Genomic DNA, 14,076 nt, shown 5'->3' with positions numbered 1-14,076 from the left:
TGAGTGTTGTCTCGATCGCGCCTCTGTCTTGTCAAGAATCACACGAGCCAGTCATCCGTAACTCGGCCTGAGAGAGAGAGAGAGAGAGAGAGAGAGAGAGAGAGAGAGAGAGAGAGATACAGAAATGAGGCCTTTCAATCACTGCTCATTCTTTGCATTATTCAAACAGCCAGTAAATATTAATAGGCTCAAAGGCCAGAAGCGTATGCAAACCTGACTGCCTGGCCAAATTATTGCACGCAAAGCTAATGTGAAAAAGTTAGCGATACGTATAATATTAGGGGTGTAACGATACACTCGAGTCACGATTCGATATAAATCGCGATACTGAACTCACGATATGTATCCCGATATTTTAAGCCAAAATAAAGAAGAGGGTGTTTTTATATTATTATTAAAATAATATTACTTTTTGTGTATTATTATCAGGACCCACAAATGTTCCCCCCATTGCATTATTATTAGTGCTGGGAATCTGGAAAAAAATTAACGAATTAATCAACAAAAAAAAATCTGTAATTAATCGCGATTAATCGCAAGTTTTTAATATTTTAAGTTTTTAATATTTTGATATTGTAATAATTTCAGTTACTCTCCAAATTAATGTAGAAACAATTTAAAGACGGCATATTTTAAATATGTGTTGTATTGTCATGTTTTTATGAATGAAGGCCAGTATCACTGATATTAATCTCTATATGAAACATTAATGACGTTACATTACAGTATAACTGAAAGATGCCAATTTCAACATTTATTAGGCTTTAAAAAAAATGTTTTTAATTTAAGTGAACTTAAAACAATCTTTACATAAACCCATTATAATAAATGTTATATTTACCCATGGCCTTCCCTGTTATACATATACAGAAATGTAATAGTTATCAAACACCTTTCTTAACTGCATAAATAATAAATGAAATATAGATTAATCATCATTAAAGCTACAATTTTAGTTATTAGTTATTTAACTAATTTAAGACTCTAATATGAGAATACTCAAAATTGTTATTGTTTGTTCAAGAGCAAAAGAGAACTCGATGTGAGCAGGAAACTGACGCGAGTCTGTCTGTGCGTCGAGTGTGTGTGTGTGTGTGTGTGTGTGTGTCAGAGTGTCCCTCGATTAGCTGACATGAGACGCAGCCACACAGACAGAACATTGACACACACACACACACACACACACACACACACACACACACACACACACACACACACACACACACACACACACACACACACACACACACACACACACACACACACACACACTCACACACTCACACACACACAGACAGGACATTGACACACACACACACACACACACACTCACACACACACACACACACACACACACACACACACACACACACACACACACACACACACACAGACAGGACATTGACACACACACACACACACACACACACACACACACACACACACACACACACACACAGACAGGACATTGACACACACACACACACACACACACACACACACACACAGACAGGACATTGACACACACACACACACACACACACACACACACACACACACACACACACACACACACACAGACAGGACATTGACACACACACACACACACACACACACACACACACACACACACACACACACACACACACACACACACACACACACACACACACAGACAGACAGGACATTGACACACACACACACACACACACACACACACAGACAGGACATTGACACACACACACACACACACACACACACACACACACACACACACACAGACAGGACATTGACACACACACACACACACACACACACACACACACAGACAGGACATTGACACACACACACACACACACACACACACACAGACAGGACATTGACACACACACACACACACACACACACACACACAGACAGGACATTGACACACACACACACACACACACACACACAGACAGACAGGACATTGACATACAGCGAGTTCTCTTGTGTCTTGTCGCGCTTAGAAGCATTTACATGTATAAGAGCGTGATCATGTAATGTAACGTTCGGCAAAAATGGATATAAAAACGGACACTGGAAATTATAGCGGTTGGAAAAATGATCGAACTCATTAGGCCTTGGGTCCTCCATCATGTGGATGTGACTTTGACCCGTCTCACCTACCTCAGCATTGTTGATGGAGACGGTTTTCTCTGTGTCTGTGGCTCTTTCAGCAGATCATGCGCCGCCACAAAGCACAAATGCTTCAGGAATGAGGAGCACAACAACGAGTTTGAGGCGTTGACTCGGCCTCCAAATTCCCCAGATCTCAATCCAATCGAGCATCTGTGGGATGAGCTGAACAAACAAGTCCAATCCATGGAGGGCCCACCTCACAACTTACAGGACTTAAAGGATCTGCTGCTAACATCTTGGTGCCAGATACCACAGCTCACCTTCAGGGGTCTAGAGGAGTCCAGGCCTCGACGGGTCAGGGATGTTTAATACACACATGCGATTTCTTTCCCTGCTGTTTACATTCACAGACATAACAAACTGTGTTTATGTGAACTGTGTGTGTGTTTTGACATAACCTTTTGTGTATTTGACAGTTTAAGCTCAATAAGATGTGAACAAGAACTTGGTTTAATACTCACGGGAAACCTCACAGACACATTCATGAGACACATGAGACTAAAAAGGGGCATAATTGGTCCACTTTAATAGCGAACTGAATAACACCGACTGCATTAATATGCTACATGTGAAAACAATGTTTAAATAATTTACCATTACACAATTTATCCCACTTCATATACTGTAAAAATGTGCGTCAAAATTGTACCTTTAGGGGTACAACAGCTTGTCGCTGGGGCATATTTGTACCTGTTTTACTCCTAAAAGGTGCATATTAGTACAAATACGTACCTTAAGGTCCTACTATGAACCTTTTTGTGGTAAAAAAAGGTACAAATGTGTCCTTTTAAGGGTACTGCCCCAGCGACAAGCTGTTGTACCCCAAAAGGTACAATTTTGACACCCTTTTTTATGCAGACAGAAGTATGCTAGTTTTCCAGTGAGAGTGAGAATAAAGGAAAATGTAGCTGTAATCTCTGAATAATTAAAGCTGTCTCCTTACTTCCCGCTTATCTTGTCGGGGAAACAGATAAAAAACCTGCAGCAAAGTTTGCATAAGCCGAACAGGACAGAATGACTGTTGAAGATGTGTGCAAGTGATTTGAGGTAGTGGATTAAAACTCTTGTCAGCTGCTAGCAATAAATGCAGAGGTTTAATATCCTGCTTTTGTTTACCTTCGTAATACACGTTTCTGGTCTCATTGTGAACCATTCGTCGGGTATTTCATTGTACAATACTTTTAATAATCAAACAAATCCTGGCAGATAACATCTCCGTCGTGTTGTAGTGTGTGTGTGTGTGTGTACTGTGTAGTGTTGTAGTAACTTCGCTCTCCTCGCCTGCTGGTGTCGCTGCTGAGTTCCGTCACTCGCCGTCTCGCGCCGGGCAATCGCGCGAAGAACAGAAATCAAGTTTTGTTCACAGGCGTGTTGTGTTTACACGCAGTTACAAACAAAACACACATTTTAGAGGATTATAACGCGCAGAAATCATCATGGATGTCGGAGAGCTGCTGAATTATCAGGTACTGACACGTTTAATGATCTTTACTCGGATGAGTTTGACCCTGTTCAGATGCTGTTGTCTATGTTAGTCTTAAACTTCAATCTTAAATGCAGAAATAAACTGTTTTTAAACTACTACACATGATTTAAACGTGTTTTAAGGTTGTTTAAGTAGGTAAAAGCTTTAAATAACATTTTACCCTACTAGGACATACGCACGCGGGTTATGTGTTTGTTGTTAATATACATTCATTTATATTAAAATGCATTAATTAGATGTTTCCTCCTTGATATAAAAGTACTGTGGTGTTAAAGTCAATATAAACTGGGTCTTTGGTTTACAATGGTACTGAATAATCACCATAATCCATGTGTTTTGAAATTATACCATGCCCAAAAACTGTGATAACAGCCATTTTGTAAATTTTGCAATTGAAAAACATTTTCTGGATTAATATTGGGTTGAGATTCATAAAGTACCAGTCAAAAGTTGGGAAACATTACTATTTTTTTATGTTTTTGAAAGAAGGCTCATAGTCAGAAAGCCCTCATTTGATTACAAATACAGAAAAAATGGAATATTGTGGAATATTAGTAAAAATTTAAATAATGGTTTCTATGTAAATATATTTAGTAAAGTGTAATTTATTCCTGTGATCATTACTCCAGTCTTCGGTGTCACATGATCCTTCAGAAATCATTGTAATATGATGATTTAATATCAATTTTGGAAACATTTGTGCTGGTTAATATTTTTTTGGGAATTTGTGATACATTTTTAAAGGTTTCATTGATGAATAGAAAGTTAAAAAGAACAGCATTTATTCAATATATATATTTTTTGTAACAATATAATTATTTACTATCACTTTTTATCAATTTAACTCATCCTTGCTGAATAAAAAAGTATTAATTTATATATATATATATATATATATATATATATATATATATATATATATATATATATATATATATATATATATATATATATATATATATATATATAAAAAATAGAAAGTACATCTTTTTACTGACCCCAAACCTTTGAACTGTAGTGTATATTGTTACAAAAGATTTCTATTTTTTTTTTTTTTAAATAAATGCACATTTTTTAAAAACTTTTTATTCAACAAAGAATCCAGAAAAAAGATGCTGGTTATAAAAAAATATTCATGATAAATCGTCATATCTGAATGATTTCTGAAGGATCATGTGACACTGAAGACTGGAGTAATGATGCTGAAATGATCACAGGAATAAGTTACATTTGAAAGTATATTCAAATAGAAAAACATAATTTTAAATTGTAATAATATTTCACAATATTACTGTATTTTCTGTATTTTTGATCAAATAAACGCAGGCTTAGAAGAGACTTCTTTCAGAATCAGAAACATTTAAGATGATAATGTTTCCAAACTTTTGACCGGTACTGTATGCGTGTTTATGCATTATCTAATTAAATATGCACTAATTTCACACATTTCCAGAAAATAACACTGGATGAAGTCAGGTTCAAAATTCCTGTTTGATTTTGTTGATATATTAGAGTTAAAGATATTTACAGAGGGGATTTTGGATATCTCTTTTTATCATAAATCAGAAAATACTGTCAAATAAATTTTCGCCATGTTTTTAGGTATGAAATATAAAAGTATAAAGTCGGTGAATGATATATGAACAACAAACCCCTCTCTAAAACCCTTCAGAATACAGATGAATAAAGTTTGGTGTGTGCAAGTGCTGCTGAAGTGGAGGAAAAAACTTTAACGCTATGTATTGTAATTGAAATCTACAGACGCAAATACATAAAGTGCAATAAAATAAACACGTAGAAATGTATTGAAAGGCCAATCGGCCCAAAATTGACAGTGCAGGAAAAACCCAATGTTTTTGCCTTTTAGAGTCTTGTCTTAATAATTAAATTTTTGATAACAAAGCTTAACTAGTAGGACAGTAGCCTATATTTTTGTTCTGACATCTAGTTACAGTGATAAAAACATCTTTAAAGTTATATTATAACTATCCTATATTTGCATTGAGTTGTGAGCGTTTGCATTTCTTTGAATATAGAAATACTGAATGTTTGTGTGATCACTAGCTGTGTTTCCATCCAAAGTTAGAATTTAACTTTATTGCATAAAACATCTGCAAATATATGGCTTACACTTTATGTTAAGGTATCGTTGTTACACTGTAATTTTACTAATTTTACATTTAAGACTAAGTACAGAGTAATATTAACTGTAGGGTTTGGTTGGGTTTAGAGTTAGTTGCATGTAATTTTACACAATTTTTATATTAGTATAGTAACTATGTGTGACATATGTAACTGTGACACTGTAAAATAAAGCGTAACCAATAAATGTAAGTAAAAAAGTGTGTCCATTAGGGCTGGGTATCGATTTCGATTCTGAATTCAATTTTCGATTTCGGTTCTCAATTCAAATTTTGATTCTTGATTTGATTCTTGATTTCAATTTTTGATTCGAATTTCAATTTGGATTTCGATTCTCGATTAGAATTTTCATTCTCATTTTCGATTCAGTTTCGATTTTCGATTCAACTCAATGAATATAGATTTAATTAAAATACTATATTTATAAAAAAGAACAGTGAACATAAGGTTACAAGTGGGTAATTAAAAAGAAATGAAGAGCCACAGACCTGTATATTAAACTCTTTTTTTATTTTAGGTACACTTGGGTACTTTTCATACACGAGAAGCGCGTTCATACCTGGACACAAGTAGTTGCCGTGGTAACAAACAACAATACCTTAATTTGCTGACTTATGTGGACTAACTTTTATTTGAGGATAAAAAAAAGCGGTTCCGCAAATTTGTAGTATTTCATCTCAGCTTTAACGTTACAAACGTCGGCAACGCACCGGAAGCCGCCATTTAAGCACTGAATGAATGACCGATGCGCTTCTCGCTCCTTTGTAACATCGCGCAAGGCAAATAAGAGGGAGACATCTAGTGGGGAAGACTAGTAATTAGATTTACGTTAATCTTATGTTCAATGTTTGCGGAAATAAATATGGAAAAAAAAAGAATCGTGGCCTTTGAGAATCGATTTTGAATCGACCACATTTTAAAAATACGATTAATCGAAAAATCAATTGTCCATCCCATGTGTTCGAGAGAGCAAAAAAGTAACTTCCTGGGAAATCGACCTCAAACATGCTGCGATCAGGGAAGAAACTGTGACTCTTTTTCCCTCTATCATAAATGAGTTTTCGACGCGTCAGACAAAGTGCAGTAAGCGCTGTCATGTGTGTGTTGGGATGCTGGTGTTTGGGAACGCAATCGTGTGAGACGCTTCTGGCATTAAAGGGTTAGTTCACCCAAAACTGTAAATTGTGTCATTAATGACTGAGCCTCATGTGGTTGGACACCCGTCAGACCTCCGTTCATCTTCAGACACAAATGAAGATATTTTAGTGTAAAGCTGATGCTGAGAAAGGCTTCAGATAGGCCTCCATTGGCATTCAGTACATTTACACTCACAAGACCCATAAAAGGCACTAAAAACGTCGTTACAAAGTCCATCTCACCACAGCGACTCTACAATAATTTTACGATGCGACGACAATAGTTTTTGTGCGCAAAAAAAATCAAAATAACACCTTTATCCAGCTTGTTCTTGTCTTCCGTGTGTGTCTCCACGACGCATGCGCGAGAATATGAGCAGATCTGGCGTTCGGGAATCCATGAAATGCTCACTTTAGCCCCATTTTGAATGCCCGAACAGAAACTGTTCGGACCAATGAAATTGTCAGGGCGGGCTTTAGACGATGATGGACAGATGATCAACAGTAACGTAATCATCCACGTCATCGAAGGCTCTTGGGTTGAGTTTGCTCTTATCCTAAACGGAGAACTTGTTCGTATATGCGTTCACCTTCACTATTTCTCTCAGAAACGATGATCGTGTTGGTAAGTACTCTGTGTATCCTTAAATTATTTTATTACTGGCAAAGATCGTTTACACTCATCTTTTTCTTGTAACGTTACTTAATCCAGCGTGCGTGCAGACAGGGTTTCCAAGTGTTTTTGCTATGTCGCGCTACTCAAAACTATAGCCCAAAACTATAACTTTCCGGGGGGTTCTCCGGAAAAAAATGGCGTTTGATTGGCAAAATATGTTATTTTGGCAAGGTTGCCTGCTAAAATTCGCATTCCTGGGTTTATATAATCACATAATTGGGGTCGCTTCATCCCGCGGACATGGAGAAAAACACGGACTTGGCAACAGTGTGCAGTTGAGTTCTGTTGACATTTGACAACTAACGTTACGCGTCGCTCCGTTGCTCTGATTGGTTGTGGGTCTATCCAATTGAGGTCTTTCCTGGTTCGGTTGAAACACGCCCCATAATCAAAGCTCAATGGAGCAGATCAGACTCATATTCTGACTAGAATTGAGTATGGCCACGCCAGGCTACCTTTAATCTTGAGAATGGTCAAATGTTCACCCTCATCATGTGAATCTTCTCCTCAGCCTGACCGCGGGGCAAAGAGACCCCGAGAGGAAGATAGTCATGAGGAGTCCAGAGGCAAACAGAAGACAGCCGGACGGGTTCTGGTGAGGTCCGAGCCGGATGAGGAGCAGGCGGGAGGAGACGGGGAGAAGATTCTGGAGAGGCTGATGGATCAGGATGGAGAAGATCCAGAGGTGAGACCTGAGCGTGTTCATGTGGGTTTATTTTGCATCCCACAAGGAGGTTAAAGCGGACCTATCATTTTTTTCATGTGTCCCCAGAATGTGTCTGTGAAGTTTCAGCTTAAAGGGTTACTTCAGTGATTTAGCATTAAGCTTTGTATTTAAACTGTGTCATTTATGCAGTAGAAATGTGAAATTATTTTTGAATTTGGTGCCTTCTAGACTGAGAAAAGACAGAAAATGTATTTTTGTCTCGTGGATGAAAGACAACAACTCCCAGAATGCACTTGCTTCGCTGCCCCACTCCGTACACCGTCGTTTTGATCTTCATAGTAATACAATTATTTTGTTCAGTTAGAGAATAAACACTACAATTAAAAACTGAACGTGTCTTTTCAATAACGTGTGAGTGAGCCGAACAAAAGTCACGTCACAGACGCAGCAGGAGTCAGATTTCATTCACACGAAGAGAAAAGCTGAGCTGAGGGAACGTTAAGTGCTGGGCGATATGACCAAAAATGTATATCGCGGTATTTTTCTAAATTATATCGGTTTCACGGTATATGACGGTTTTTTTTCCCCTATGCATGACAAGGTGTTAATCACATTTTCTACTGATTGAGAGAGTAAATACTGCAGGAGATTGACCAGAATGCCCTGTTTTACTGTCATGATGAGTGAATATTGTAGAGAAACTCCACACTAGAGTTAATACAGGTTTACAAAGCCCCACAAAATGATGCTGTGGAGAGACAATAAAACACAGGCCGTCAACATGCTCATTACAGACAGATGAATATTAAAAGTTGAGTTGAGCATTTTAAAAATCTAACCCTAACAACAAACTGCCCAAACGAGGAGAAACGCGGATATTTGCAATACATTTACAAGAGCCCTCTCTGAACGAATGACACGCATCAGTTAAACACAGAAAAAATAAAGCAGTTCCTTTTTGGCCCATTCTTTTTTGAATTGTCAGTTTATTTGTTAATTTACATCATTGTCTTTTGTGTAGCAGAATAATCTATCGTGTCAGCGCGTTCGTGATCAGACATATGGTTGTATCAGTGTAATCAGTGCATACATTTCATTTTAATAAGACGTGATGAAATATGTGCGCATACACGCTTCTGCTTCATGTCTAGAGCACTAGAGTATATGAAATATGTCCTTAAAAATGTAAACGCGCTCGCTCCGGTCTGTATCAGTGCTATATGATCCATGTGGTAAGCGTTGTTAAACTTATCGCGGCGCTCCGCACAGAAACCGCTCTCTCTCGCGCGCCGCGTGTAGTTTGAATTCTCATTAATAATCAAGGGCTGAATCCGACATCGCCCCCTATAACCTCAAATAGGGCATTATTTGAGGGGACAGCGCTTTGTAGTGGTGTCCGAAACCCTAGTGGACGTTATTGAGTGCACTCATTCTATCCCATTGCACCGCAATAACGAGTGTACAGCCAATGTACACACAATGCTGTCCGACTAGGGATGAAACGATTACCGGTTTCACGATAAACCACGATAAAATTTAGTGACGGTTAGTAATATCGTATAAAATTGTATTATCATTAAAACCGCGTGTGATTATCACGATTGTGAAAACTCGCGGTAAATCTTGTTCAGTCTGGCGCACCGCACCACTTCAAAACTACGAACGCAAGGCAAGTGGACTTTGACCTCATTACCAAAACTACGTCTGGGAAATAATAACGTGAAGCGAACGAACAAATTCAGACAAGACTAGGGTGACATTTAAGGGATAATCAGGGCTTGACATCAACAACCTCCATTTGCGAGTGTAGCGTTATTTCGGCTGCACACTAGCCACTCTGGCGGTTGAACTTATTATAGTCTTCTCAAAAGCCGTCTGTTATAATCACGTTGCGCATTATAATCACTCACGTCAGGGCTCCAGAGTGCGACTAAATGGTCGCATTTTGCGACTAAAATTTGAGAGTGTGCGACTGAATTTTACGTCCAGTCGCTCATGTGCGACTAGTAAATTTGCCTGCTGTCGGTACTGGAGAAATTAAGAAAATACACTTACTAATTATAATTGATAGACGTTATGTCTGGCAAATTCTATCTTTGCCAGCCGTTTCTATATGAGATAATATTAAACCATTTGTCCGTGATGCATTTTTGCCATTCGCAGTCCAGAAGAGAGAGAAAGAGAGAGAAAGCGAGCTCTCGCTCTCTCACGTGAGCTACAGCGAACAACACCACAAGTCAGCTTTAATGAGTGACGATGGCCAAGAGAACTACACAAAAGTTTAGTCTGCTTAAACTTTAGGGATGTGCTGTGATATTAATCTAATTTTATTTTCGATTTTGGCTTCCAAGAATTATAAAAAGATGGTATGAGGTAAAACTATTCCGTGTTCGTCGAGCTCATCCTTCCCTTCACAGCTGCGCCGTCATTTCTCCCTAAACCTAAAGTAAACGTCAGATTCAGTGATTGTTGTAAACTGCAGTCTCTACTGTTGCTAAACTGCGGGATGTGTTTGATAATAAAGAGCTATTAAATGCACAATAATCCGCGCAAGAGACGCTGTTTCCAACTTCAAGGCGGCTTATGTGTGTGTGCTGCGAAATGGACCGACTTGCACTTTATATTTTAGGCTTCGTGTGCGCGTCTAAACCATCAAATAAACAACAAATAGCCGGTGTCAAAATGACCGGATTGGAGAGTAGTTACTTAAACAGTTTATATCTTAAATGGGCGTAAATAGTTTGGAGAAATAGGAGAATATGATATTATTAATTCTACATTCGATCGGTCTTAAAGGGGCAGCGTCTAATAAACCTGCTGACGATTGAGCCATTCATTCGAATCGAACAAAAGGCAAATAGAAAATATTCACATCTCTTGAATTAATAACTTTAGCTTTTATAAGCATTAATCTATCAATTTATACAGTGAAAACTATGCAGTGTTATTTTACATTTCATTACTTTGTTAGATTTCTTTGTAGGTTTGTTCTTTACTGTAATATTAATGTTAGCAGATCTTCCGAATGCTGCACACTGGTCCATTTACACATAGATGTTTTATATTTTTGTTCAAACTTTGCGGTTTCTTTTGCTATAGATATTTTACTTTTCAGATTATAAAGCCATGTTAATTATGTTCTTAATTATGTTTTTTTTTTTCATAAAAATAAAATAAATAAAGTATAATAAAAAGAACCGGTAAGAATACTGTTAAAGTACCGGATCGATAAGCAGTATCGGTAAGAGTAGTAATACCATTAAAACCTTAACGATACCCATCCCTATCAGTAATACAGTGGAAATTAGTAGATTTGGTTAGCATGTTGATTTGCGGTGTGCGCCCCTAAAATTTCTGGTTGTGCCCCTAAAATCTTCAGTTGGGGGCCACTGTGCTCCTAGTGAAAAAATTTAGTCTGGAGCCCTGCACGTGTTTCTATTGAGTTTATGAAGGCAATGTCTCATAATCAGAGGCGTTCAGATTAACCAGAGTTTCGTTCAGAGCGCGCGCCGCTGTCAATCACTGAAATCTACACTCAGAGCGGAGATAAACGTGCGATGTACGCAGGAGATTCACTCATCATACAGTGTTTGACTGTTGTTGTTCTATTTCAGCAGCGAAAATGGTTTAAAAAACCCAGCAGAGCCACAGCGCATCTCATATGACTGGCATAACGCTGGCGAATTTAGGGACCGTCTCTAAAGTTACACACAACATTGGAAACGTAATACACGTTTCAAACTTCAGCATTTGAAGGGAATGACAGTCATAAAACTGACTGTAAAGTGATCATCTAGGTGTCAGGTATGATGCACACATTTTGATATTTAATCAAATAAACTGTCAAATCATATGAAAATATGGATATGCATTATTTCACTAGGATACTGTTTGGGCTCTAACACAAAACATGCTAGATTTAAATGCATAATTGCTGAACACTAGAGAATATTGCTTGAGAATATATTTACAGAGATAATATTAGAGATTATATTTACGACAAATTATTATTATTTATGCGTTATGCGTTGCTATTGACGATGGCCATTAAGGAAGGAAATCCCACAGAATCTATCTTTAAAAAGTGCATAGAGCTGTTTTAGTTATTTGTTGTTTGTTGAATTTCATATATAAAACTTGTTGAAATGTTTTAAGTGTGTGCATCTGTTCTTTTTGAACACTTTCATCTCGTTTGAACAAAACCGTGATAATATTGATAACCGTGATAATTTGGGTCATTATAATCGTGATGTTAAATTTCCATACCGTTTCATCCCTATGTCCGACTTCACGCACGTTTTCATTCACTCCTTCAAATAAAGTGATAACGTAGGGAATAGTGAATGAAGGGTATAGGATTCAGCCATAGGCTGTGCTGTAATGCGATCTCAACTGTGCTCTGACTGCTCTCGCTACAGTGCATCAATGAAATGGGTCCCCTCTCAAACAATGCATGTACCACTGCGCCGCGTTCCGAACGTTAAGCGACATACCGGTATTGCGGTATCATCAAAATTCATATCATTAAAAAAAATAAATACCGGTATTCGGTATGAACCGGTATACCGCCCAGCACTAGGTAACGTTAAGCGCCAGTCTGGCACGTTTTCAGATCGCATATGGAAGCTAAACTATCACAGGAATTCATTGAAGAGTTGAAACACTCACTTTGCTCTGCACCGCTCCGTTATTATTGTCCATGCGGCCGTCTGTGTCTCATTCTGTGTGTGAGATCTCTCCCTATGGGTGGATGATAACATGCGGAACAGCTCCATCTAGTGGCTGTAGTCTCTAGCCTCTGGCCAAAAAATCCTCAGATGACGCAAAATGGCGATATTTGCGTCATCAGAGGATTCTTTCCAGAAATAAAATGCATAATTCTCTTGTCTCAGGGGGATATGAGGGCGGAAAGTACCATAATTTGAATATACTACCGGGTTTCTACTGATACAAAGCCTAATGCTAAACCACTGAAGTTACCGTTTAAAGGAACACGACTCCTTTTTTGAAAATAGGCTCATTTTCCGACTCCCCTAGAGTTAAACAGTTGAGTTTTACCGTTTTTGAATCCATTCAGTCAATCTCCGGGTCTGGCGGTGGCACTTTTAGCATAGCTTAGCATAGATCATTGAGTCTGATTAGACCGTTAGCATCTCGCTCAAAAATGACCAAAGAGTTTCAATATTTTTCCTGTTTAAAACTTGACTCTTCTGTAGTTACATCGTGTACTAAGGCCGACGGAAAATGAGAAGTTGTGATTTTCTAGACCGATATGGCTAGGAACTAAACTCTCATTCCTGCGTAATATTTAGGGATGCACTATAGTGGATGTTTGACGATATCCGATATGCCGATATTTTTCAGCTCGGTTTTTCAACCGATATACGTTTATTTTTTCCCTTTGTTTGGAAACCACCATTTTGAGCAACACATTTTTTTTTTTTCATTCTGGTTTTAGATTTCTGAGGTCTCCTTACTAAAAGGATACTTGTTACAGATAAATACATGTTAGTAAAGTAATTTTTATAATATATATTACATTATAGTATATTAAAAGCACTTAAAATAACAATAATAAAGTAATTGGTTTTTCACCCCAGACAGATGCAGTTGTAACCTAAATATTTTATTTTTGGATGTAATGTTTGTGCACATTAAGTGGGGGTGGCATGGCATCAGTTGATGCTGTCTTTATCTTTAAATAAAACATTCTACAAAAATTGTAGTGCTCCTTGGATTATTTTTCATCATCCATTTCATAAAATTGTATTACAGATTAATAAACTGT

General features: G+C 37.7%; 1 protein-coding gene across 1 annotated transcript in view; it reads left to right on the top strand.

Moving 5' to 3' along the window:
- Nucleotides 1-3,513: 3,513 nt before the first annotated feature.
- ctnnbl1 (catenin, beta like 1) overlaps nt 3,514-14,076 on the top strand; it is a 105,985-nt gene continuing 95,422 nt past the window's right edge. Inside the window, exons 1-2 of the mRNA XM_079803290.1 lie at nt 3,514-3,647; nt 8,133-8,306. Of these exons, the coding sequence (XP_079659416.1) occupies nt 3,618-3,647; nt 8,133-8,306 (204 nt within the window). The 5' untranslated portion in view covers nt 3,514-3,617. The remainder of the gene's footprint in view (nt 3,648-8,132; nt 8,307-14,076) is intronic.

Source organism: Gobio gobio (genome assembly GCF_949357685.1).
Source record: "Gobio gobio genome assembly, chromosome: 21".
In the NCBI taxonomy this organism is placed as follows: Eukaryota; Metazoa; Chordata; class Actinopteri; order Cypriniformes; family Gobionidae; genus Gobio; species Gobio gobio.
The sequence above is the reverse complement of the archived record's forward strand: the minus strand, read 5'-3'. Positions and strand labels throughout refer to the sequence as shown.